Consider the following 27,301-nt stretch of genomic DNA (forward strand, 5'->3'; position numbering starts at 1 on the left):
AATAAGGATTGACAATTTGACAGTCTGATTTAAAAACCAAAAAGCTAGATAATAATTTAGAATTACACACAGAAGGAAGGAGAGATTACAGAGAAAAGTGGTAGACATCTTGAAGACGTGTTCAAATCAAAGGTTCATTGATACTCCTATGGAAGTAAAAATCTGCTATACATTTTTTTCAAGTTCTGGTATGTATTTTTCATGCCATAGCATGAATTAATAAATCATTTTTAATCCAAAGAAAATGTTAGTCCTAAGAAACTTCTCTAGCAGTGAATTTCATATCTAAACATGTCAGTGTCAAAAGAGAATTTCTATTGGAATTACCTTAAATGTGACAGAATTTCTGATATCATAAAAGGAATATCACACTTCAATTTAAAAGTAAGCACTCTGTGTACCATATAAGGAAGACTTAAATGCCTTAGGGTATCAGGAAAGTTTTACATTTTCACATATTTCTGAGGGATAATTATTTTTTTCTTTTATAGTTTATTGTCAAGTTGGTTTCCATATAACACCCAGTGCTCATCCCAACAAGTGCCCTCCTTCATGTCCATCACCCCTTTTCCCCTCTCCCCCACCCCCAGCAGCCCTCAGTTTGTTCTCAGTATTTAAGAGTTTGCCTCCCTCCCTCTCCTTAACAGTTTTTTTCCCCTTTCCCCCCTCCACGGTCCTCTGTTAAGTTTCTCCTGTTTCACATATGAGTGAAAACATATAGTATCTATCCTTCTCTGCCTGACTTATTTCACTTAGCATAACACCCTCAAGTTCTATCCACATTGCTACAAATGGCTAGATCTCATTCTTTCTTGTTGCCATGTAGTATTCCATTGTATAGATAAACCCCATCTTCTTGATCCATTTGTCAGTTGATGGACATTTGGGCTCTTTCCATGATTTGGCTATTGTTGAAAGTGCTGCTATGAACACTGGGATACATGTGCCCCTATGCATCAGCACTTCTGTAGAGGGATAATTACTTTAAAAGGCAAATAATTCAATAGTAATTATGTCAGAATGGAAAACGAAGCAGGAATAACTTACCTTTATGCATAGGAGTTGATCCATTACTATCACGTTCATTAATATTGATTACTCCATCTTCTATTAATTTTTTAAGCATTTCCAAATCACCCTTAAAGGCAGCCACATGACCTGGAAATGCTAAGGCTATGAACAGAAATTCATCATCTTAGTAAACACATGAGCTTATTATTATTTCTCTGACTTAAGCAGTCACACATTCAGATTTCAGTATTAACTCAATTATGATAACGTTATATTGGAATTAGTTTGATTGATGTAATAACAAGTAGTAAAAAGAAAATCATAAAATAAGATTATTATTAATTGTATAGCCCTTCCACCCCTCAGGACCCCAAACATGCCCAGTAGTATTGTACCAGAACTATTTTTAGCTATATTCTATTCTTCCCTCAGGCCACCACAAAACACAAGATGGTCATTTTCAACCCTTCATATAAAACTATACTTGGTCTTAAGTCCTACATTTGCACAGAACACTCATTCTGTTTGCAAGGAAGAAAGCAAAATAAACTGGAAGCAGGTAAAGTATATATAAGTATGTATACAAACACATATACATATACACATGCCTGTGCAAATGAGCCTGACCTAGTGCCTAACTACACAATAAATGCTTGATGTTTTTGATGATAGTAACTCCAAGATCATGACCTGAGCCGAGATCAAGAGTTGGACACTTAACCAACTGTGTCATTCAGGTGTCCCTACTCTCATTTTTAAATCTGGAAAGGAAACATAGCCAAAGAATACTTTTAAAATTTTTTAATGTTTATTTATTTTGGAGAGAGAGAGAGACAGAGTATGAACCAGGGAGGGGCAGAGAGAGAGGGAGACACAGAATCCAGAATACAAAGCAGGCTCCAGGATCTGAGCTGTCAGCACAGAACCTGACACAGGGCTTGAACTCATGATCTATGAGATCATGACCTGAGCTGAAGTCGGATGCTTAACCAACTGAGCCATCCAGGTGCCCCTAGCCAAAGAATATTTTTAAAAGAAAAAGTTAAGAGATTTACACTACCTAATTCTAAGTCTTACTATAAAGCTACAGTAATCAAGACAGTTGTAATATTGCCAAACAGATATATCAAATATGGTATATCCGTACAATCAAATACTATTGAGCAATAAAAAGAAATGAACTATTAATGTACATAACAGGGATGAATCTTAAAATGGTTCCACTAGAAAAGTCAAACTTACTGATGCATAGGAGCACATATACCCCAATGTTCATAGCAGCACTCTCAACAATAGCCAAAACATGGAAAGAGCCTAAGTGTCCATCAATGGATGAATGGATCATGAAGATGTGGTTTATCACCATGGAATACTCCATGGCAATGAGAAAGAATGAAATCTGGCCATGTGTAGCAACATGGATGGACCTTGAGGGTGTTATGCTGAGTGAAATAAGTCAGGCAGAGAAGGACAAATACCATATGTTTGCATGTATAGGAGGATTAGGAGGAACTTAACAGAAGACCATGGGGGAGAAGAAGGGGAAAAATAGTGGGGGAGAGGGAGGGAGGCAAACCATGAGAGACTCTTGAATGCTGAGAACAAATTGAGGACTGATGGGTGTTGAGGGGAGTGGGGAGATGGGCATGGAGGAGGGCACTTGTGGGGATGAGCACTGGGTGTTATATGGAAACCAACTTGACAATAAACGAAGGAAGGAAGGAAGGAAGGAAGGGAGAGAGGGAGGGAGGGAGGGAGGGAGGAAGGAAGAGAAAAGTCCAACTTAGGGCATGTGGGTGGCTCAGTAGGTTAAAGCATCTGACTCAGGCTCAGGTCATGATCTCCAGTTTTTGAGTTTGTGAACTCTGCATTGGGCTGTCTGCTCTCAGCACAGAACCTGTTTGGGATCCTCTGACCTCTCTCTCTGTCCTCCCCTGCCTGCATTCTCTTTCTCTCTCTCTCCTTCTCTCTCAAAAATAAAACATTAAAAAAAAGAAAAGAAAATGCAAACTAATTTGTGGTGACAGAAAGCAAGTAAGTTGGATGAGGGTGAAGGAGGGGTGAACTATAAGGCAGTATAAAAAAGCCTTTGGAGGTGGTGGCAATGTTTTCTATCTTGTGATGGTTTCATGATTGTACACATACATCAAAACTCACCTAACTGCACACTAAGTGAATACAGTTTATTACTTGTAAATCATACATTAATAAAGTTTGTTTTTAAAAAAGTATATCCCCTTAAAAACTTAAATTATAAATAATAAATTAAATAATAAAGGATATCATCATCAAAGGGAAAAAACAAGCCACAGTGTGAGAGAAGATATCCATATCAGATAAAATCAATGAAGAATTAGAATCAAGACTATATAAAGAACACAAATTATTTAGAAAAGGGCAAAAATATAATTTTTAAAAGGGTGAAAAGTATAGTCAGGCAATTCATAGAAGAAAAAACTAGAATAACCAATAACTTACAGAAGGATGTTCAACCTCATTCATAATCAAGAAAACACAAATCAAAATACAGATTAAACCTTTTTATATCCAATCAACTGGCAAAAATTTTAAAGTCTGACAATACTGAATATCATTTCTCTAAATTCCCACCAAACATTGCTGATGAGAGTGCAAACTTCTACAACCACTCTAATGAAGGATGTAACAATACCTATTTATGCTGAAAAAGGGCATATCCCATCAAGCAAACCCTAATGTAGAACTTCACACCTAATTATCCAGGCAGAGCTGTTAACTCTCAGTCTTCAGAGAAGACAGGCAGCACCTCAAGCAGCCTCATCCAACAAATCCCAATGTGCCATAAAAATATTTTCTATGTGGGCTCTGTGTTAAAAAGGTAGTGAAGCACTTCTCTACAGAATCTCTTGTACAGGTATATAAGGAGACACAGACAAGAATATCCCTGACCACATTACTATAATAGCGAAAAAAAATTTAAATGTCAAATTAGAAAATGGATAAATAATGGTTTTCATAAAATACAATACTATACAACACTTAATAAATGAGGATATATCTATCAGCCTAACAAAAACCGCAAGACTTCGTATTTTCTGTAAAAAAGCAAGAAATAGAAGAATGCATACTGTTTTATGCCCTTAAGATGTTAAGAGAAGTTTCAAAGACTACTAGTCATCCACTAAAATCCCCTTCCTTCAACAGTAAAGGAGTTGTAGCTGAAGTAAGTCTTCTCAGCTAAATACTGAATTCTTCTCCAGGCTTCCTCACAGCTAGTACACCCATGTAGCTTAACTTTTGCCAAATGAATGTTAGCAAAAGTGATGAGTACAAATTAGACCTTGAAAATCTCTGGTCCTAACCTTATAGGTCTTGCTCCCTTCCCACCTCCTGCTGAATTAGCTACCACCAGAGAGAGCTAGTTGGGAAAAAAAGTCAGTTCTTGAATGACTGCACAGCATAGATTCACTCTCCAATGTAGGGTATCGTATGAATCCTTAAGCTGCTGAATTTTAGGATTTCTTTGTTAGGACAGGTTAGTCTCTTACTCCACAAACAGATAGTAATGCATATTTTTGTAAGTATATATACATTAAATATAAAATGTGCTGGGGCACCTGGGTGGCTCAGCTGGTTAAGTATCCAACTCTTGGTTTTGGCTGAGGTCACGATCTTATGGTTTTATGAGTTCAAGACCCATGTCAGGCTCTGCCCCGGCAGCACAGACCCTGCTTCAGATTCTCTCTCTCCCTCTCTCTCTCTCTCTCTCTCTCTTTCTCTCTCCACCTTGTGCTCGTTCTCAAAATAAGTGAACTTAACTTAAAAAATTGAAATTAAAACCCATAGGATGAAATTATAAATTGAAAACATTTATCTCTGAGAAGGAAGAAAAAGTGATATGAAGGTGAGAGAACCAAGAAACTTTAACTGTATGTATAACATTTTATCCTTAAATTAGTGGCATAAAGAATGTTCATTACATTAATCTCTATATATTTCTGCCTAAAATATTTCATGATAAAGAAAACAAACTGAATGAATGGGTAGACAATTATAAGTAACATATTTACATATAACATTTGCCTTATAACTTCTTTTACTTTTCCACTTATTCTACTTATTAGATGCTACAACACTCCAGGTTTATTACTTACTTTCCTGATCTTTTGGATCACTTTGTTCAGACTCAGCCCCTTGGATAAACTGCAAAATGTTCTGCTTAAAGAACCTCTGGGCCAAATCCATTACGTTTTCTCCATTATCATTGAAGGCTTTTAGAGCCTGTGTAGTGTTGTTCATTCTACTGAGTAGGAATTTAAAACAGTGAAGGTGACCTTCCATGGCTGCTAAGTGAACTATAGGTGAGAGAGAAAAAAAATTAATTTTTACATTGATGATAAGATAATTTGAAGAAAGAAAGAACAACATTGGCTCTAATCCTCACCAGGCGATAACTGTCCCTTCCCCATGTAACAGGGACATACTGCGAGTAATGGTAACAACTTCTCCGCAAGCCCACAAGTCCTCACTCAGCCTCCTAGTCACATTGAAGCAACAGACTAAATGGTTAGCAAGTGAAGAACCAGATGAGAGATACCAAAAAGCAAGCCCCAGAACATTTTCTTGACAAGTTAAATCCCAGTTAGGCAGCTTATAATCACACGAGAAAATACTTGCTTGGTAAGACAGATGATATATTTATTTTAATGCTTTGGAACAAAATGGAAGAGATAAACCAAAATAGTCACTATGGGGGCACCTGGGTGGCTCAGTCTCTTGAACATCTGACTTTAGTTTGTGATCGCTGTTTACTGGGGCAGAGCCCACTCAGATCCACTGTCCCCCTCTCCCTGCCCCTCCTCCACTGGCACTCTCAAGAATAAACATTAATGTTAATGTGCCATTTTTCCATAGACATTTATTATTTTTATTAAAAACAGGAAGACTGGATCAAAACTGCAGACAAAGCGCACAAAGTATCTCACCATTTCTACTCTAAATCCTTGAAAATAATAGAAAAGAGATTTTTTGAAGCCAAAAAGGACTAGAGAAACCTACAAGAACTCCAAGAACAGACAACAAATGTTAAGGAATCCCTGAAAGAAAATATACTGAATCGAGCTGAAGGAGAGTCACAACCCAAAATTCGCAAAAAAAAAAAAAAAAAAAAAAGAATGCTTCTGGGGTATTACAAGTTTAGGGCAGTGACTACAAAGAACGAGAGAGCCTTTACATCTCTGGAGAAGTGAGTTTTGGGCAACATCCCAATCAATAAACAAATCTTGCCTCTGGAGAAGTAGAGCAGCACCTAAATGACCAGTGTAATGGAGGAGAAACAAGATGTAACAACACCCAAAAGAAAAGTTGCTGGCACATTTCACTCTACACTTTCTCAGCTGAACCTTCCACAAAAAAACACCAAAAAATTCCCCCTAAAACTTGAGATTCCTCTAACAGCTTACTCATCATATATACACATATATGTCTTTCAGGCATTTCTAACTTAACATATCAAAAACTCAACTCCTCATCCCTCTTGCGCATGTTTTCCTTAAATAGCTTTCCCTCTCTCACTTAATAGGAACTGTCTCTTTTCCATGTAGTTTATGCCCCAAATCCTGAAGCCATCCTTGACTCCTCTTTCTGTCACTCTCTACGTCTAATCAATCAGCAAATCTTATTGGCTCTATCTTTAAAAAATACACAGATCCCAGTTATTTCTCATTATCTTTGCTGCCTCTATTTGGCTCCAACCCAAGAGCAGCATTAAATTATTACATCAGTCTCACAAGTGGTCTATTTCTACTCTTGCCATCCCCACACCCACACTGCAATCTATTATAAACAAAATAGCCAAAATGATACTCTTAAATGGAGTCAGATCATGTCATTGCTGTGCTCCAAATCCTTCCATGGCTCCTGTTACCTCTCTGACATCATCATCTATTATTCACTCTCTGATTTCTGTTCTAACCACACTGACTCACCGTTACTACTTGCTGTTACTCAAATATGCAAGGAACACTCCTGCCTCAGGAGCTTTACACTTGCTATTACCTCTTCCTATAATATTCTTTCCCCACAGTAGTAACAAGACCTGCTCCCTCAACTTTGTCAGGTATTGATCCAGTTATCACCTCAGTGAAGGCTTCCCTGACCACACTATTTTATAAACTTCATCCTCTTTAACACTCTACTCTCTTCTCTGCTTTTATCCACACACATATCTCTACTTAATATAATTTATATTCTTTTGATTATTGCCTGTCCCCCGCTGAGCAGTATCACATGAAGGCAGGACTTTGGGCTGTTTTGTTTGCTGTGATATCCCCAGCACACAAGAGGGACTGACACGTAGTAGATGCTCAAGAAATAAATGTTGGACCAATAATTTAAGATATAGGGTTGCCTAGGTGGCTCAGTCAGTTAAGCGTTTAACTTCAGCTCAGGTCATGATCTCAGGGTCCGTGAGCTCAAGTTCTGCACAAGGCTCTGTACTGACAGCTCAGAGCCTGGACCCTGCTTCAGACTGTGTCTCCCTCTCTCTCTGCCCCTCCCCCACCACACTCTGTCTCTCGCTCTCTCTTAAAAATAAACATTTTTTAAAAATAAAACAAAAACAAATAGCAATTTAAGACAGAGATTTGAATACAATTAGTGTAGTACTGAAGCCACATTCCTAATCTCTGTATTAAAAAATATACTATATATAGTCATAAGCATTTTTATGTTTAAAGAAATAAAACTTGGAATTTTTAATGATCAGGTAAAAAGACTTTAAAAAATGATCAGGCATATTTAATAAAGAACCAACTAAAAATGAAATTACTCCCTACCTTGTATTATAGAAAAGTCAGTTCCAGGTGGGTTGGGGACCTACGTGTGAAAGTGAAGCCTGCTTCGGATTCTGTGTCTCCCCCTCTCTCTGACCCTCCCCTGCTCATGCTGCCTCTCTCTCTCAGAAATAAAAAACATTAAAAAAAATTTAAAAAAAAGAAAGTGAAATAATAAAATACTAGAAGATAACATAAAAGAATGTTTTCATGACCAAAGAGTAGGGAAAGGTTCTTTTTTTTTAACAGGATTCAGAAAGGATTAACCATAAAGGAGGAGCTTATTAAACTTGACTACATTACAGTTAAAACATCTATTCACCAAAAGATATCTTCAAAGAATGAAAAGGCAAGACATAGAAAAGATATTTAAATAAAAAAGCTATCTGCATCAGTATGATACAACAAATTTTTTTTAATGTTTTATTTATTTCTGAGAGAGAGACAGCATGAGCAGAGGAGGGTCAGAGAGAGAGGGAGACATGGAATCTGAAACAGGCTCCAGGCTCTGAGCTCACTGTCAGCACAGAGCCCGATGCGGGGCTCGAACCCACGAATCGTGAGATCATGACCTAAGCCGAAGTCGGACGCTTAACCAACTGAGCCACCCAGGTGCCCTGATACAACAAATTAATAAGAGGAAGGATAAAAGCCATATGATAATCTTACAAGATCCAGAAAAAGCATTTGACAAAATACAACATCCATTCATAATAAAAATTCTCAAGAAAGTGGTATACAGAGGATATATCTCAACATATTAAAAATCATATATGACAAATCCACAGCTAACATCATACTAAATGCTAAAAACCTAAGAGCTTTTACTCTAGATCAGGCACAAAACAAGAAAGTCCATTCTCACCACTTTAATTCAACTTAGTACTGGAAGCCCTAGCCATAGTAATTAGACAAGAAAAATAAATGACATCTAAATCAGTAAGGAAAAAATTAAATTGTCACTATTTGCAAATGACATGATACTATACATGAAAATACCCTAAAGACTCCACCAAAAAAACTACGAGAAGTAATAAATGAAGTCAATAAAGTGGCAGGTCACAAAATTAATATACAGATATCAGTTGCGTTTCTATATACCAATAATGAAGCAGCACAGAGAGAAATTAAGAAATCAATTCCAAGGGTGCCTGGTTGGCTCAGTTGGTTAAGTGGCCAACTTTGGTTCAGGTCATGATCTCAAGGTTCATGAGTTGGAGCCCCGCATCAGGCTCTGTGCTGACAGCTCAGAGCCTGGAGCCTGCTTCAGATTCTGTGTCTCCCTCTCTTTCTGACCCTCCCCTGCTCTGTCTCTTGTTCTCTCTAAAAAATAAACATTAAAAAAAAGATTTTAAGAAAAATAAAATAATTCCACCCACAATTGCACCAAAAAGAATAAAATACCTAAGAATAAATTTAACCAAGAAGTTGAAAGACCTGTACTCTGAAAACCGTAAGTGAAAGAAACTGAAGATGACACAAATGGAAATATATACCAGGCTCACAGACTGGAAGAATTAATATTAATAAAATGTCCATACTACCCAAAATAATCTACAGACTTAACACAATCCTTATCAAAATACCAAGAATATTTTCCACAAAACTATAACAATTCTAAATTTTGAATGGAATGATAAAAGACTCTAAATAGCTGAAGTAATCTGGGGAAACAAGAAAAAAGCTGAAAGTACCACAATCTCAGATTTCAAGAATAACTACAGGGGTGCCTGGGTGGCTCAGTCCATTAAGCGTCTGACTTGGGCTCAGGTCATGATCTCATGGTTCGTGGGTTCAAGCCCTGCATCCAGCTCTGTGCTGACAGTCAGCCCAGAGCCTGGAGCCTGTTTCAGATCCTGTGTCTCCCTCTCTCTCTGACCCACTCCTGATCACGGGGTGTGTGTGTGTGTGTCTCTCAGAAATAAATAAAACATTTAAAAAAGTTAAAAAAAAAAAAAAGAATACAAAGTTACAACAACAAAAACAGTATAGTACTAGCACAAAAATAGATACATATATCAGTGAAACAGAATAAAGTCCAGAAATAAATCCACAATTACATGGTCAACTAATCTACAACAAAGAAGAATACACAATGGAAAAAAGACAATCTCTTCAATGAATGACACTGAGAAAACTGGACAGCTATATGCAAAAGTATGTAATTAGACCACTTTCTTATACCATACACAAAAATAGACTCAAAATGGATTAAAGAACTAAATGTGAGGCCTGAAATCATAAAATTCCTAAAAGAGAACACAGGCAGTAATCTCTTGGACATGGTCTTAGCAACATACTTATGGATATATCTCTTCATGCCAAAAAAAAAAAAAAAGCAAAAATAAACTACTGGGACTATACTAAAATAAAAAGCTTTTGCACAGCAAAGCTAAACCATCAACAAAACAAAAAAGTAACCTACTGAATGGGTGAAGATATCATCAGTGAAATGCAAATCAAAATCACAATGAGCTATCACCTCATATTAGTCAAAATGGTGAGCAACAAAAATAAAAAGAAATAACAGGTTTTGGAGAGGATGTGAAGAAAAGGGAACTCTCAGGTACTGTTAGTATAAAGGTAAACTGTAAACTGGTACAACTACTGTGAAAAGCAGTATGGAGTTTCCTCTAAAAATTAAAAATAGAAATATCACAAGTCTAGTAATTCTACTACTGGGTATTTACCCAAAGGAAATGGAAAACACTAATTCAAAGGGATATATGCACCCCTATGTTTATGGCAGCCTTATCTACAATAGTCCAAATAGGAAAGCAAGCTAAGTGTCCACAGATAGATGAATGAATAAAGAGGAAGTGGTGTATATATACAGTAGAGTATTACTCAGCCATAAAAAGAATGAGATTTTGTCATTTTCAACAATAAGGATGGAACTAGAGAGTGTTATATTAAGTGACTGAAGTCAGACAAAGACAAATACCATATGTCACTTACATGTGGAATCTAAAAAGCAAACAAACAAACAAGAGAGAGAGACAGACTCATAAATACAAAGAATAAACTGATGGCTGCCAGAATGAGAAGGGTTGAAGGGGGGATGGGAGAAACAGAGTAATATGTAGAACTGTCAAATCATTATGTTATACACCTAAGTAATACAGCATGTATGTCAAACACACTTCAATTTAAAAAAATGAGAAAAAAATTTTTAAAGAGAGGTATAAACTTCAGGGGGAAAATGCTGTTCTACATTTTTAATCAAAGAAAATGTAAATTAAAACCACAATAAAGCATTACACCCAAAAGAATGACTAAAACTAAAAAAAAAAAGTAATAATACCAAGTATTAATGAGAAAGTGTAATAACTGAAAGTCTTAAATACCACTCATGAGTGTATGAACTGATAACAATCACTTTGGAAAATGAAGTCAGACAAAAAGGAATACCACTGTATTATTTTATCCCATAGAGTTCAGAAAGAAAAAATGCTAATTTTTATGTTGGAAGTGAGGTAACTTTGGAGATTCTTGGTAACCAAAAACAGGACATGAAAGAGACTAGTTCTTGATCCGGCTAATGGTTACAGAAAAAGTACTCATTTGTGAAAATGCAATGGACTGTGCATTCTACTTCAATTAAAAAATGTATAAAATAAAAAATAAGAGCAAAACAATAATTTCCAGATATACAAAAAGTTGAGAGTTCATACCAACAGATCTTAACTCTATAAACACTAAAGGATGCACTTCACAAAGAAGCAAAACGATCGTAGACAGTAGGGTAAAGGGGTGGAAGAGGAGGCCAAAGTAGAAGCCATATTATGAGGGTACAGCACGCCAAACTGAGAAATCAGAGTTCCATAGCAATCTAGGAAGTTTTTAAGCCAAAAAGTGATTTGAGTGAAGCTATTAAGATACGAACAGGCTTGCCTGAACTTCCCCTTCATTTGTTTCGCTACTTAAGATTCTTTTGAGACATAATTCGAGTATCATTTTTAGCAACCTGCACTCCACTCTGTGATCTATTTCTCTCCTGAATTTCTACAGCACTTCTTAGAAGAAGACAGTGTTTAAGGTACAGGTCTCAAACGGTCAGCTAATCGCAGGCTAGCCAACTGTAGTTAGAAAATGAACTCAAATACATGAGTGTCCACTATTTATACGATTTTTTATAAACAGTAGTCTGGGAAGTGAAGTTGTATGAAGTTAAAAAAATAATAATCCTAGCGTCAGGCTCTGTGCTGACAGTGTAGACCCTGCCTGAGAATCTCTCTTCCTCTCTCTCTGCCCCTCCCCCACTCTCCCCCCTTAAAATATATAAAGATTAAAAAAATAATAATAATAACCCTAAACAGTAGTTAAAGAAAACAGCTTTTTTTCTTTACAGGATTTACAGGAAGAGTAAATCCAAGTTTAATTTTGCCAATGTCTCTTTTGCTGATATGGTTCCAGGAAAAAAACTCAATCACATAACAGGTACATAACACAGGTTCGAGAGTAAAAAATGTTCAGGTCAATATATTTACTACTTTAGTTTTCTGAGGAACTGTTAAAATGATGACAAGTGTAAATTTCTTAAACACAATCAATCATTTAAAAGTTGCTTTTGTAAAGAACACCTGGAAGGTTTCCGTTGTAGTCCACATCTTCTATGCCACATCCCCATTTAACTAGAAGCTGCAAACAGCCAAGCCTCCCGTGAAAAGCTGCATAGTGCACAGGTTTCCATTCTCTCTTATCAGTCACACTGGGATCCTAGAGGTAACATTCACAAGAACTCAATTTCTTTCCATTTGTAGGAGAAACAATAAGTCAAGCAGCTTAATTCTGCAAATGAAAATGGAGGCTGTTCTTAAAAATATAAGACAAACAACGAAGGCAATAGAAAAATTTACTACAATCACTGATTGAAACATATGAGCTAATAAAATAGTAATGAAATTTTATAAAATAGTCTTTAAAAAAGCATAGCTATTTCATAAAAATAGTTTTTATAAAGGGACTTAACTAGTCATTTTACTGGTCACAGGTTCTTGACCAATAAAATGAAAAGGATGGACTCAAATGATCTAGTCAGACCCTTTAGAGCACAAAGAGTTAATGATAAAATAAAAATACTTAAAAAGGACTTTAACTTTTTCTCAACTCTTACCACAATGTCTTCAGTATGCGTAAATCTTATAAGTTATATATTTTTTACAATCACTGGGTAATATTAAAGAAAATATTACAGTAAACAAAAATTCTGGGGCACCTGGGTGGCTCAGTTAACTGGCCAACTTCAGCTCAGGTCACGAACTCACGGTCTGTAAGTCTGAGCCCAGTGTGGGGCTCTGTGCTAACAGCTCAGAGCCTGAGGCCTGCTTTGGATTCTGAGTCTTCCTGTCTCTCTGCCCCTCCCGCACTTGTACTCTGTCTCTCTATCAAAAATAAATAAACATTAAAATAATTTTTTTTAATTTCTGAAGATAAAAATCACTTTCTAAATTAGTGTATAAAAGGGGCGCCTGGGTGGCTTAGTCAGTTGGGCGTCCGACTTTCGCTTAGGTCATGATCTCGCGGTTCGTGGGTTCGAGCCCCGTGTCAGGCTGTGTGCTGTCAGCTCAGAGCCTGGAGCCTGTTTCAGTCTGTGACTCCCTCTCTCTCTGACCCTCCCCTGCTCGCGCTGTCTCTCTCTCTCTCTCCTAGAAATAAATAAAACATTAAAAAAACAATTATAAAAAAATAATAAATTAGTGTATAAAATAAATTACAAAACAAACAGGCAAACACACAAATTTAGATTTACAATCACTGGTTAAGATGTGTTTGGAAGCTTCATAATCTTCCCAGTTAAACTCTGAACAGACAGGAAGAACCCATAGCCTCTGAAATACTTTGTACTGCTAAACTGGGGTTGGTTTCTATTTTTTAAAGTTTCATTTATTTTGAGAGAGATAAAGTGCACATGAATATGCAAGAGTCATGGAAGGAGAGAGGGAGAGAGGGAGGGGGGAAAGGAGGAAGGGGTAGGGGGAGAGAGAGGGAATCCCAAGTAGTCTCCATACTGTAAGTACAGAGTCTAACACAGGGCTTGATCCCATGACCCTGAGATTATGACCTGAGCTGAAATCAAGAGTCAGAAGCTTAACCGACTGAGCTATCCAGGCGCCCCTAAACTGGGTTCTTTTGAAGCTTTATCTAAATTATTGCTCCCATGTTTAAAGACAAAAAAGCTAGAGGTATATCAAATTACTTACCAAAAGTCATGTAAGAGATTTTAAAAGTCAGGAAGAGATAACCAGGCTACCAAATGCTACTCCATCTATATGATTATACATTCTCACATATCAACAGGAATCTCTTACCACTCCACTTCGAAGCATTATTTGTAAAGTGAAAGAGTGTCCATGTGTTGCAGCAAGGTGTAAAGGAGTGCATCCACGGTCATCTTGAGTTGCCAGATTTGCCCCATTGATTATGAGAGCCTCAAAATAGAGATATAAGAGTTTACATAAATATATATATGCTAAATCATAAATGCAGGTTCAGATTATTAAGTAATTTATCAACCTATAGCTAGATTATTGTATATGTTCTTACACACATGCCACAGGTAAAGTATGAGAAATTCTTAGCTAATAGTAAGAAAATTCTTGAGATCCTTTGTAACCTTGCCTAGGAGACATTTATAATATCTGATTTTACATTCTGATTTGAGCAGGTACATGCAATTTATAAGGCATGCTTTTCAGGATTATTAACAGAGGTTAATAATCACTGAGTTAAATTCTTTAATGCTAAGCTAATAAACTAAAAGGTATATGTCCACTATTTCAAAAGCAGAATCTTTTATTACCTGAGTTTCAAAATAATGGAATAGAATTCTTTTTTGAAGTAACTACCTCTAGCTCCAAAAAAAATTTCTAACTGCATTTGAGGAAATCCCATCAGAATTTACAATTGGCCTAGATTCTGTGTATGGGTTATGTCATATACATAGCTCACCCCTCTATATAATATACCAAGCAATTGGTTTAAAAGAACTAGTAGTTAATATTTTTTAATACTGTATTTTTTTTGTTTTATGTTTTTTAATTTATTTTTGAGAGTCAGAGAGAGACAGCACAAGCAGGGGAGGGTCAGAGAAAGAGAGATACAGAATCCAAAGACAGACTCCAGGCTCTGAGCTAGCTGTCAGCACAGAGCCCGACGTGGGGCTCGAACCCACAAACCATGAGATCATGACCTGAGCTGAAGTCAGACGCTTAACCGACTGAGCCACCCAGGCACCCCAATATTGTATTTTTTAATGTTTATTTTTGAGAGAGAACATGAGTGAGGGAGGGGCAGAGAGGGAGAGGGAGACAACAGATCCAAAGCAGGCTCTGTGCTGACAGCAGACAGCCCAACAAGGGCTCAAACCCATGAACCACAAGATAATGCCCTGAGCTGAAGTCAGAACCAACTGAGCCAACTGAGCAACCCAGGAACCCCTAGGCAACATTTTTTAGTTTTACTCCCTGAGACTCTCTTTTTTAACCAGTCTATATTTACCAGTATCTTAACAAAAGACTCAGTCACAATTCCTATCAAAAGTTTTAAGAATAGTTTCCATAATTAAAAAGCTAGTCTATAATCATCACAAACCATATATTGAGTGCTTACTGTGTTTTAAAAATCACTACGAAGAATATGAAGGCATGGCAACCTAAGGAATTAGGACGCATGTAAAGACAAAGATCATCAACTATACAAAGAAATCCTTGATAAGCAACAACTACACAGTACAGTATCAAAAAATACCACCAAATCTCTGAGAATGAAGAGAACAAAGGGAATGGTTTGATCTAATGCTTAGAGGAAGGAAAGCATCAAGTAATGCTTCATTTGACCCTGATGTCCCCTGAAGTTACTACTGTATTTGCTCTTCCATTGCCTTCTTCTCACATTAATACCTCAATGCCTCAACTACAAATTCCCCTGCAAACTGTGTGCCATCCCTAACACTCCATGGAAATACAGCAAACCTCACCTGATAGTGAGCTCTCACGTCCAATGGGATTTTCTCAGCTTCCTGCTGTAACTGTGATACTCTGCCTAATTTTTTACACTTCTTCATCTGCACAGCCCTAATGGACCCCAGCTCTCCCATCTCTGACTTCTTCCTTTCAATTCTTTGCTCATTTCTCTGCTTCCTACCATTACTGCTAGTAACATTCTTCAAAATTCAATCCTCAATACTCTATTCTCTTCTCTATACTTTATTACTCCTGAAATCCTGGTCTCCAGCACCCTTTTCAGCTGCCTGGACCTTCTGCACATGAATGACCTACAGGGCCTCTAAATAATATGTACCAAATTGAACTCAGTATCTTTGCTCCTGTATCTCCCCTGCCTTTCAGATTTCTGTGTTTGTAGTGTCATAATTATCTGTCATTCTGCCTTAAATGAATTTAAATTTAAATCTAATTTTTAACATAAATTTTGAATGAATTTAAATTTTCACTCTACTCTGTCAATGCCTACTTTTCAAGATATTTTCAACAATTTTCTTTCCCTCTGCCACCATAAAATTTCTCCTTCTATAGGTAGTAATGACACCAAAAGTCTCTAACTGGTCTTCTTGCCTCCAAACAATCTCCTCATCCTAGATACATCTTGGATACACCTTGTTAGAATACTTTTTGTTAGAATAATTTCCTGAAATACTGCTTTCAATCCTTCATTCCTCTATTAATACCCATGTGCATGTATAAGTATGCATTATGTATATGTGTAGGAGTATATATTAGTATGCATATAAAACAGTTTCTTATACAAATGAATCATTATTCTACTTCTATGGCTATGCAAACTTAATTCATAATAATATACAACAAAATATCTACAGCTTAAACTCATATAATAGTTTATCCCTTGAACACCTGCAATTTTTCCAATTCCAGTATTTTACATAGAATTATAGATAGAGGTTAATAGAATAAAATCTAAGCTCACATCCTGGCTTTGTCACTTACTGTCTCTGAATCATTTTCATTACCTATAAAACAGGAACTCAAAAGATTGTTACATTAAATGAGGTGATGCATGGAAAACTGTAATTGGTCCATGAAAAGTGATAATCATTACTTTTATTTGCTCTTGTTTGCTTACACAATTTTGTATTCCTCCAAATTCCAGTTTATGGCAGTACACTGATTATATCTAGTTACTCTAATAAGCTAGATCCTACGTATATTAATGTGTAATGCTGGCCAAAAATATATGTTAAATAAGAAATATTAGACGATGCAAGCTATAAAGAAGATAATCTGGGCATCTCTGTGATAGCCCTTAAAACAACCTATCAGATAGCCAATTACTTCAGAGATAAAAGACTCCCCAGTCTCACACAATTTGTTTAAGTTCTATTTGGTACCAAAATATCTGAGTCATAGAATTCAGTAAGTTCTTGCTTCGGACAAAGAACTAAATCTATGGATCATATTATTAGAATGAAAGCAATAGCCCAACAAAACTATGCTAAAGTAATTAAACTTATTGACTTTTTAAAAAGTAACCCAAGTTATTATTACCTGCATACAAGCATCTTGGCCTCTGATTGCAGCTATGTGAGCTGCTGTCCAACCTCTCATGGTTACTTGTGTGATATCAGCTCCATGCCAGAGGAGCCAATGAAGACACTAAATTAAGAAAATGACCATGTTAAAAGTGATAGGACAAATTTTTAAAAATATCTTTAGATCTTTGTTTTTTGAGGGGGGGTGGTTTTGTTTTGTTTTGTTTTTTGGGGGTTTTAAGTAGGCCTCATGCCCAGTGCAGAGCCCAATGTGGAGCCTGAACTCACAACCCTGAGATCAAAACCTGAGCTGAGATCAAGAGTCAGAAGCTCAACTGACCAAGCCATCCAGGTGCCCCATTAACATCTCTAGATGTTTGGAATTTAGTCTCTTATCATGACATACTACAGCCTAGAAAACATCTTAAGTAAATGAGAGGGATAATTTTATGAAAAACAAAAGCACAAGAACAATGATATGGTAACCCCCACTTGCCCTTATTATTGGGTAAACATTAGGGAATGGTGGGAGCTATGTCAAATTGGAGATCACATTCCTTGTCCAAAAAATGTAAATGCTACTTAATCCCAGCCAGTTGTTGCTGTAAGTGAAATGTTGATCCAAATCTAATATTACACCAATACTGTGTAAACCAAAAAAACCACATATGTGAGTCATTTTCACTCAGTGGCTGCCAATTTGCAACCTCTGTCATAGATCTTTAAAGGGGCTCAAAAGCTTCTGTATCAGAGCAAACATTGTTATTCTGATGTTATTCTAATGATGCTCTCTAAAAAAATTTTTTTAAGTGGCATATAAAAAATGGGGCAAGTGTTGGGCACCTAGATGGCTCAGTTGCTTAAGCATCCAAGTCTTGATTTAGGCTCAGGTCATGATCTCACAGTTCGTAAGTTCTATTCCTGTGTCAGGCTCTGTGCTGATAGTGTGGAACCTGCTTGGAAACCTCTCTCTCCTTCTCTCTGCCCTACCCCCGCTCATTCTCTCTCACTCTTTCAAAATAAACTCAAAAAAATTTAAAAAAAGAGGAAAAAAAAATGGAGTGAGGGTCAAATGCATCTTTGTTTACTATTTTAATTAACATAAATCTCAATAGAATATTAGAGTTCTGTGCCACATATGGCATTACTGTCTTTATATGTTCAAGTTTGGAGATTCTATCTGTGAGAAGTTTTTTGGTTTTTTTTTTTTTTTAAAGAATTTGGTGGGGGGGCATCTACCTGTCTCAGTCAGTAGAGTATGCAGCTCTTGATCTCAGAGTCATTAGTTCAAGCCCCACATTGGGTAGGAATCTACTTAAAATTCAAAAAAAATAAGAATTGGTTGTATCATTGGGATATATTGTCACATCAGCTATAGCTGCATCACTTGTTGAAAGCCTTTTAACATTTAGTATCATTTGCCTGTAATAGCGATAAATGACCAATAAAATATGATGACAAAAAAAGGCTCAACATCACTACTAATCACAGCAAGTCGTTTATTTATCAACAAATATTTATGGAGAGACTACTATATGCTAACACCATTAAGTTACAGAAGAATAAAACCACTGCAAACTCATGTATAGGTTTTATATTTCTCCTAGGTAAATATGTGTAAGTAGGATTGCTAGAACATAGGTAAGTATATGTTCAACTTTATAAGAAACTGCCAAGCTGTTTTCCAAAGAGGCCATACCATTTTACATTTCTGCTAGCAACGTACAAGAGTTCCAGTTGCTCCATATTCTTGTCAACCCTTGGTAGTAACTTTTTTGTTTTTGTTTTGCCATTCTAACAGGGTAGTGGCATCTGTTGGTTTATTTTGCTTTTCCTTAATGGCTAATGATGTTGAACATGTTGTCATGTGCTCAATTGCCATCCAATTGCCATTCAGCGGGGCTCCTGGGTGGCTCAGTCAGTTAAGCGTCGGACTTCGGCTCAGCTCATGATCTCACGGTTCGTGGGTTCGAGCCCCACATCGGGTTTTGTGCTGACAGCTAGCTCAGAGTCTGGAGCTCAGCTAGCTTCAGGTTCTGTGTCTCCCTCCCTCTCTCTCTGACCCTCCCCTGCTCACACTATCTCTCTCTCAGAAATAAATAAAACATTTAAAAAAATGTCTAGGCAAACTAAAAAATTGAGATGTATACAAACAAGAAAAGAATGTGTGACCCATACACAGGAAAAAAAAATGATCACCAGAAACTATCTCTGAGAGGGCCCAGTGTTGGACTTAACATGACTTCAAAGCAGTTATTATAAATAGTTTTGGAAAACTAAAAGGAATTCTTTTTAAAATAATTTAATTTGGGGAGCACCTATGTGGCTCAGTCAGTTAAGCATCCAACTCTTGAGTTCAGTTCAGGCCATGATCTCAAGGTTTTGTGACTTCAAGCCCCACGTCAGGCTCTGTACTGGCAGACCCTGCTTGGGATTTTCTGTCTCCCTCTCACTCTGCCCCTCCCCAACTTGCATGGTCTTTGTCTTTTTAAAAAAAAAATAAATAAATAAAAATGAAAGAATTTATATTTAAAGAATTAAAGGAGGGGCACCTGGGTGGCTCAGCTGGTTAAGCACCTGACTCTTGATTTCAGCTCATGATCTTCCATTTTGTGAGCTCCAGCCCCATGTAGGGCTCTGCATTGACAGTGTGGAGCCTGCTTGGGATCCCTCTCCTCTCTCTCTCTGTACCTTCCCTGCTTGTGCATGCACTCTCTCTCTCAAAGTAAATAAACATTTTTAAAAAAAGAATTAAAGTATGATGACAATGACTCATCAAAGAGAAATAAGTCAGAGAAAAACAAATACATATGATCTCTCTTACATGTGGAATTTAAGAAACAAAACACATGAGCAAAGGAAAAAAAGAGAGAAGACAAACCAAGAAACAGATTCATAACTATAGACAACAAACTGATAGTTATCAGAGAGGAGGTGGGTAGGGAGTGGTTGAAATAGGTGATAGGGATTAAAGAGTATACTTATAAAAACAATTTTATACACACACACACACACACACACACACACACACACACACACACATAGAAGCCTGGCTTGCTCAGTCAGTGGAGCATGCAATTCTTGATCTTGTTAGGGTTGCAAGTTCAAGTCGCACGTTAGGTGTAGAGATTACTTAAAAAACTAAAAGGGGCACCTGGGTGGCTCAGTTTGTTAAGTGTCCAACTTCAGATCAGGTCATGATCTTGCAGTTCATGGGTTAGAGTCCTGCGTCAGGCTCTGTGCTGACAGCTCAGAGCCTGGAGCCTGATTTGGATTCTTTGTCTTCCTCTCTCTCTGCCTCTCTCTCTCAAAAATAAACATTAAAAAAAAAGTGAGCACTTATTAAAAAAAAAAACTGGGGGGGATGCCTGGGTGGCTCAGTTCGTTAAGTGTCCAATTTCAGTTCAGATCATAATCTTGCAGTACCTGAGTTCAAGCCCTGTATCAGGCTCTGTGCGGATAGCTTGGAGCCTGGAGCCTGTTTCAGATTCTGTTTCCCTCTCTCTGCCTCTCCTCCACTCACATACTGTCTCTCTCTCTCAAAAATAAACATTAAAAAAATTTTTGACAAAATCTTTAATAAAAATAAATACACATTCATAAAAATGTATTAACTGAATTAAAGTTATGCCTAATTCATGCTATGTTTGGCAAACAATTCAATTTCAAAGTTGTGGATAAAAATGAATTATATGAATTCTAATAAAACTATAAATATCTGTTTTTGAGAATATTGTTCAATTATAGTACATTAAGATTTAATTTTGAATAATTTTATTGTGTCCATGAATAAATATTAAAATATTGATTCCTATCCAAATATATGAAATGCTATTATAGTTTCAAGTTAACTTTAAAATGTGAAAGATGTAATACAATTGCAGAAAATGAAAAACAAAAAAGAAAATATACTGAGACACAAATTATTTTTTAAAAAAGAAGGAAAAGAAATCCTAGAAGTAAAAAATATATCTGAAATAAAAAGTTTACCATAAGGGCTCAAGAACTGATTTCATTTCACAGAAGAAAAAAAAGATGAAGTCTAATGAAGCATATTTTTCACTACTTGTTTTTCTAGTGATTATTTTATATTACCAACGTAAGTACCACAGCCTTAGGAAATTTCAGAAAGTATAACAAAATGTAAAAGCATTAATGTAGTACTCAAATAGAGAATTAGGGGATGATTTTTAAATGAAAAGGTACCCAAAATGTTATGGTTTAATTCACTTTTATTAAAATTCAACAAACATTTCTAGAATATCTGTTATGTACTATGCTAACACTTAAAATATAAATTTAAGGGACACCTGGGTGGCTCAGTCAGTTAAGCATCTGACTCTTGATTTTGGCTCAGGTCTCGAACCCAGGTTTGTGAGATCAAACTTCACATCATCTCTGTGCTGGGCTTGGAGTCTACTTGAGATTCTCTCTCTCTCTCTCTCTCTCTCTCTCTCTCTCTGTCTCCCTCCCTCCCTCCCTCCTTCTGCCCCTCTCCCCACTTATGTGCTTGTGCTCTCTCTCTTGAAAAATAAATCTTTTAATTTTTTTAACATTTACTTATTTTTCACAGACAGAGAGAGATAGAGCACAAGCTGGGGCAGGGGGGAGCAGAGAGAGAGGGAGACATAGAATATGAAGCAGGCTTCAGGCTCTGAGCCGTCAGCACAGAGCCTGACGCAGGGCTCGAACCCAGAAACCATGAGATCATATCTGAACCGAAGTCAGACATGCAACCAACTGAGCCACCCAGGCCGCCCGAAAAATAAAACTTTAAAAATACACATATATATATATGTATGCATATATTATATGCATATATACATATATATAAATTTAATTCAGCAAATTCAGCTCTACAGCAAACATTTATTGAGAATACAATATGCCAGATGCTGAAAAAAAAGAGGACTAAAACCCAAATGGTACCTTCAAAGAGATCAAAATGTAAAAGGGATTCAAAGTGAACAATTCAATGTGATAAATACAAAAAAATACAATTTTAAAAATATGTGTATGATTTAGGGGTAGCTCCTAGGTAGCTTACTGAGGAATGCTGAGAGGGGAAACGGAGAAAGTTTTGCCAAGTGGGAGCTGCCTGACCTGGATTTCAACCAAGTAACCAGAAGCAAGAGGTGAGACTAGGCAGAGAAAACATCATGTGTAACGTCTAGGATAACATGGAACAGCAGGCTAGTTTGGGAAATGACAATAGTCACCAGTATTACAGAATAAAACAAGTATGATGGCCGATGAGGTTGGAGAGAGAAGTCTCTTGTATTAAATAGCTTGCATTCCTATGGTATAAAAACTACACAAACTTAAGAAAGGTCTCAAGTAACATCAGACAGGAGTTTTACAATGATAACTTTATAATGAATATGAACTAAAGGTGGATGAGACAGCAAAGAAGAAAATCAATTAGATCTAAAGCAGTGGCTACGAGGATGGAGAAGACAAACTCAGGAGACAAAGATGGAACAAAATCAATGACCTAGTGATCAGTTCTCACTGCATTATCAACTGCACCTTCAGACAAATGTCGATGTTGTGTTTCATTTCTGGAAAAAAAAAAAAATGGAGACAATGCAATAATGATGCCAAGTCATTAGCCTGGACAGCTAAGAAAGGGAGGGAAAAGAGTCCTGGTTTAGTTTCAGACTCATTTGAGATCCAGTCAGATGCGCATTAGCTGTTGTTGATCAAGCACCTGATACATCAGCAGAGTTCAAAAGAGAAGGCAAATCAATAAATTATTATGTAGTAGTGATAAAGCCAAAGTATGCTAAAAGACGGCCTGGAGTATAAAAAATACTATTATTTATAGAATAGGCAGAGGAGGTTGACCAAAGAAGACTGGGAGTAATCAGAAAGACTGAAAGGATTCCAGGAAAGAGAGGAAATCCCACTCTACTCAACATCATTTTAAAAAAAGGGGGGTGGGGCAAGAAAAATAGGAAGAAAACCCCATCCTTGATGAAACAAAGACATCTGAAGCTACAAAACATCTGGGAAAGCTGCCGAAGTGTAGATCCAAGAGGAATATGGAGGGAAACAGAGAACATACTCACCCAGGGCTACAAATCAGATAGACCGTCAAGGCACATACCTCCTAGGTAAGAGGAAGCCACTAAAAGGCCAAAACAAAAATCCTTGTTTACAGAAGTTCAAGTGGGACACACCAACTGGCAGAGACATTCTCTGGACCAGATTTGGTTTTGAGAAGCAGAGAAACCCAAACAAACAAGAAATCACAGAGAGAAGCCATTTTCATAGAAAGTAGTCTCTGTGTGGCAGGGGAAAAAACCAAACACTTCATAGCAGACCTACTACAGCCTATAGGCTAGGGAAACGTAGTAACTAAAATAAGTTCTCCACCTATAATCTCTAATCATGAGGAAAAAGTGCAGTTGGCTTTGTGCACTACCCAAGAATAATTTTTTGCATAAAAATATTCACAAGCACTGTTTGTACTAGCTAAAAATTGAAACCAACTAAATATCCATCAATAGAAAAATGGTTAAGTTCTGATATTAGTCTAAGAATACATTATTATAACATGCCTGAAAGAAATGGAGTATATAAATGCAATCACATAGTTAAGACTCAAAAACACATTTTTAAACACAAAAAGCTGCAGGATGATACATAGTATATCATTTATATAAAATATTAAAAACAATGATATAATCATGTAATAACATAAAATATAGATGGAATTTTTAAAATTTATTTTGAAGGAGAGAGAAAGGGAAAGCATGTGCAAGAGCGGGGAGGGGGCAGAGAGAGGGAGGGAGGGAGGGAGAGAGAGAAGGAAAGAAAGAGAGAGAGAGAGAGAGACAATTCCAAGTAAGCTCCACACTGAATGGGGCTCAATCCCATGATCCTGGAATTATGACCTGAGCCGAAATTAAAAGTTGGACATTCAACTGACTGAGCCTCACAGGCACCCCTACATGGGAATATTAAACACCAAATTTAGGGTAATAGTTATTTCTGGAGTTGTTAGGAGAGGAATGGCACCCGAGACTTAAAGTACATCTGTGATATTCCATTTATTTTTCTTTCGTTTTGTTTTAAATATTTATTTTTGAAGTAGAGAGACAGAGTATAAGTAGGGGAAGGGCAGACAGAGAGAGAGAGAGAGAGAGAGAGAGAGAGAGAGAGAGAGAGAGAGAGACACACGCAGAATCTAAACAGGCTCCAGGTTCTGAGCTGTCAGCACAGGGCCCGAAGCGGGGCTCAAACCCACAAATCCTGAGATCATGACCTGAGCCAAAGTCAGACACTTAACTGACTGAGCCACCCAGGCGCCCCTCCATTTATTTTCTAAAAATCTAAAGTAACTCGAGCAAAAATGTTAAGATTTGATAAACTAGGTATTTGTATGTTACTCTCTGTAAGTTACCTCCAGGCTTGCCTTTGGAACTCAGCCACCACGTTGTGAGAAATCACAAACTAGCCCAGGTGGAGAGACATCACATAAAAGTTCACATGGAGAGGAATTAAGGTGGCCAGCCTATAGCCTGCATCCTCCACCAGCCATCTGCGCAAACAAGCCTTCAGAAGATTCCAGCCTCAGTATTTGAATCTTCTAGCTGAAATCCCAGACATGGTGAAACAGAGACGAGCTATTCCTGAGATCCAAATTCTTGACTCACTTGAGTATAAATGGTTATTTTATGCCACTAACTTTGGGGATAATTTTTTATTAAGGCAGAGTAACCAGAACAACAAATAACACAATGAACTGAAAAGAAAAATACTTCCAGGGTGCCTGGGGGCCTAAGTCTGTTGAGCATCAGGCTCTTGATTTCAGCTCAGGTCATGATCTCACAGTTTGTGGGTTTGAGTCCTGTGTAGGGCTCTGACAGTACAGAGCCTGCTTGGGATCTTCTCTCTCCTTCCCTCTCTGCCCCTCCCCGACTCACACCCTAGCTCTCAAAAGTAAATAAATAAATAAATAAATAAATAAACAAACAAACAAACTTTAAAAAAAAAAGGAAAAAGAAAAATATTTCAAATGCCTAGCATAAAGTCTCAGTATTACTTGCCAAATCTTGAAAACTGCTAACAGCTGTAAACTTACTTCAGCTTAATAATTTATATAGCTTCTTACCTCCAAACTTCCAGAATGTGCTGCCCAGTGTAAAGGGGAAAACTTATGGAGAATGTCAACTTCATTAATGCTGGCCCCACGTTCTATTATTTCTGAAAGCTGCTTCACATCTCCTGCCCGTACTGCATCATGTACGTTACTAAAATGCACCTTCTTCCGGGCACCTATTGAAAAATTGCTTAAAATATATTACACACACACAAAAAAGCATAAAGCAATTCAATAGAACAAAAGAAAACACAAAATCACTTTTGCTTTCCAAATAATTTATTACAAACATATTTGTTGTTAACATCTTAATCAGACTTCCATTTCAGCTCTAATACATAAAGAGCAGTGAAGTTGTCACTCACATAGGTACAGGAACTATCTAAAAGTTAAATCAACAACTTTTCTTGGACTCATCAGAGAACTACGGTCTCAAAGCCAACTGCCTTCTCAAGTCTGGAGAGACACAGAAATACAAAAGCACAAACAAGTTCTGCTTACCTGGAGCAGAAGCCACTGGAGCCATAAACTTCTAGAAGCATTGAAACAGCAATTGTGACAAACTGCTAGAAGTTGGGCAAGTATTATTCTATGAGTGGAAAAACTCTTGAAGCCACAGTCTTAGAAGGCCCCCACATTTTCACAGATTTTATCCCACCAGGGTAAATCCCACCAGGCTATCACTGTGAAAAGTCAAGAAGAATCACTTCATGTCTTCAGCAGGGGAAGGGGGAAAGTAACGATTCTGAAATACACCCAGCCCATCCTCTGTAACAGAGCCTACTCTCCAGTGACAAAGATTTTATCAGAGTCTTACCTCACATAGGCTGATACATTCTATCAATATACTTTTCTTATCTTTCTCATATGTACTACACTAAGAAAGGAATGGCAGGTCACAATTTTTACTTCATAAACTCTAGTGGTCTTATATTTTACAATTTAATGTTCCAAACATCAAGACTGCATTGTGACTGTGAAATATTTCATGTGTAGGATAAGCCAGAAGCAATAAAGATATCTCAGCATGAACAGTTGTTGGAGGAGGAAGAGAGCTTAATCAAAGCATTTGCTAAACAAAGAGGCATGATTCACATGACCTCAAACTGCTTTCAAAAGAACTCACCAACATTTCTGCATAGATAATCTATGCAGTTTTCTACTACTACTAATCCGTGTGTATGTCCTTTCTCCACAACTCAAATGTTAATTTCTTTGAGGGCTGGAATTGTATCTTACACCACCCCCTAGCAAAATGGTATATACATTTTACTCAAAATCCTTTAGGAGCATCTAACCCATGCCAGGCACTAAGATAATATGATGGCAAATGGACATGGATCTAATACATTTTCTTTCCATTTAAAAATCTATTTGGACAAATTCAATACAATTTTTAAAAAACCCGACAGTGTTGCCTTAAGTGAGTATAGGTAAAATTAAGACGTTGGGGGAGTAAACATTTGACCAAGACCTTGAAGAACATATATGCATATGGGGAAGGGAGAAAGGAAGGCACCCAAAATCACCAAGCCTTTTAATAATTTAATAATTGCTTAACGATGTAATCCCTTGATCAGACCTTCATTATTCTCCTTTTAACTAGTAGTACAAAATCTGCAAATGATGTTTTACCCACTCTAATCCATTTTATACAGGAACATTCTAATCCATTGTGTGCAAGGACACTATTCTGATCACTCCATGCCTCTGTTCCACTAACTACATCTGGTTATCCACTTCTAATCTAGAGAACAAAGGCCACACCCTCAGGAGGACAATCTATGTCTTCCACTAATTTGGCTACATCTAACTTTACAGCCTTTTTCCCCCACCACATTCCATCCCAATTCATTCATTCATTCA

The 27,301-nt window shown here is 37.0% G+C and overlaps 1 protein-coding gene across 1 annotated transcript in view; it reads right to left on the minus strand.

Moving 5' to 3' along the window:
• Positions 1 to 27,301, minus strand: part of ANKRD42 (ankyrin repeat domain 42) — a 64,455-nt gene that overhangs the window by 34,524 nt on the left and 2,630 nt on the right. Inside the window, exons 3-8 of the mRNA XM_039231796.1 lie at positions 25,448 to 25,611; positions 17,345 to 17,452; positions 14,135 to 14,254; positions 12,407 to 12,542; positions 5,145 to 5,345; positions 1,048 to 1,173 (exon numbers count right to left, since the gene is read on the minus strand). Of these exons, the coding sequence (XP_039087727.1) occupies positions 1,048 to 1,173; positions 5,145 to 5,345; positions 12,407 to 12,542; positions 14,135 to 14,254; positions 17,345 to 17,452; positions 25,448 to 25,611 (855 nt within the window). The remainder of the gene's footprint in view (positions 1 to 1,047; positions 1,174 to 5,144; positions 5,346 to 12,406; positions 12,543 to 14,134; positions 14,255 to 17,344; positions 17,453 to 25,447; positions 25,612 to 27,301) is intronic.

This window comes from Hyaena hyaena, unplaced genomic scaffold (genome assembly GCF_003009895.1).
Source record: "Hyaena hyaena isolate Hyena2069 unplaced genomic scaffold, ASM300989v1 scaffold_59, whole genome shotgun sequence".
In the NCBI taxonomy this organism is placed as follows: Eukaryota; Metazoa; Chordata; class Mammalia; order Carnivora; family Hyaenidae; genus Hyaena; species Hyaena hyaena.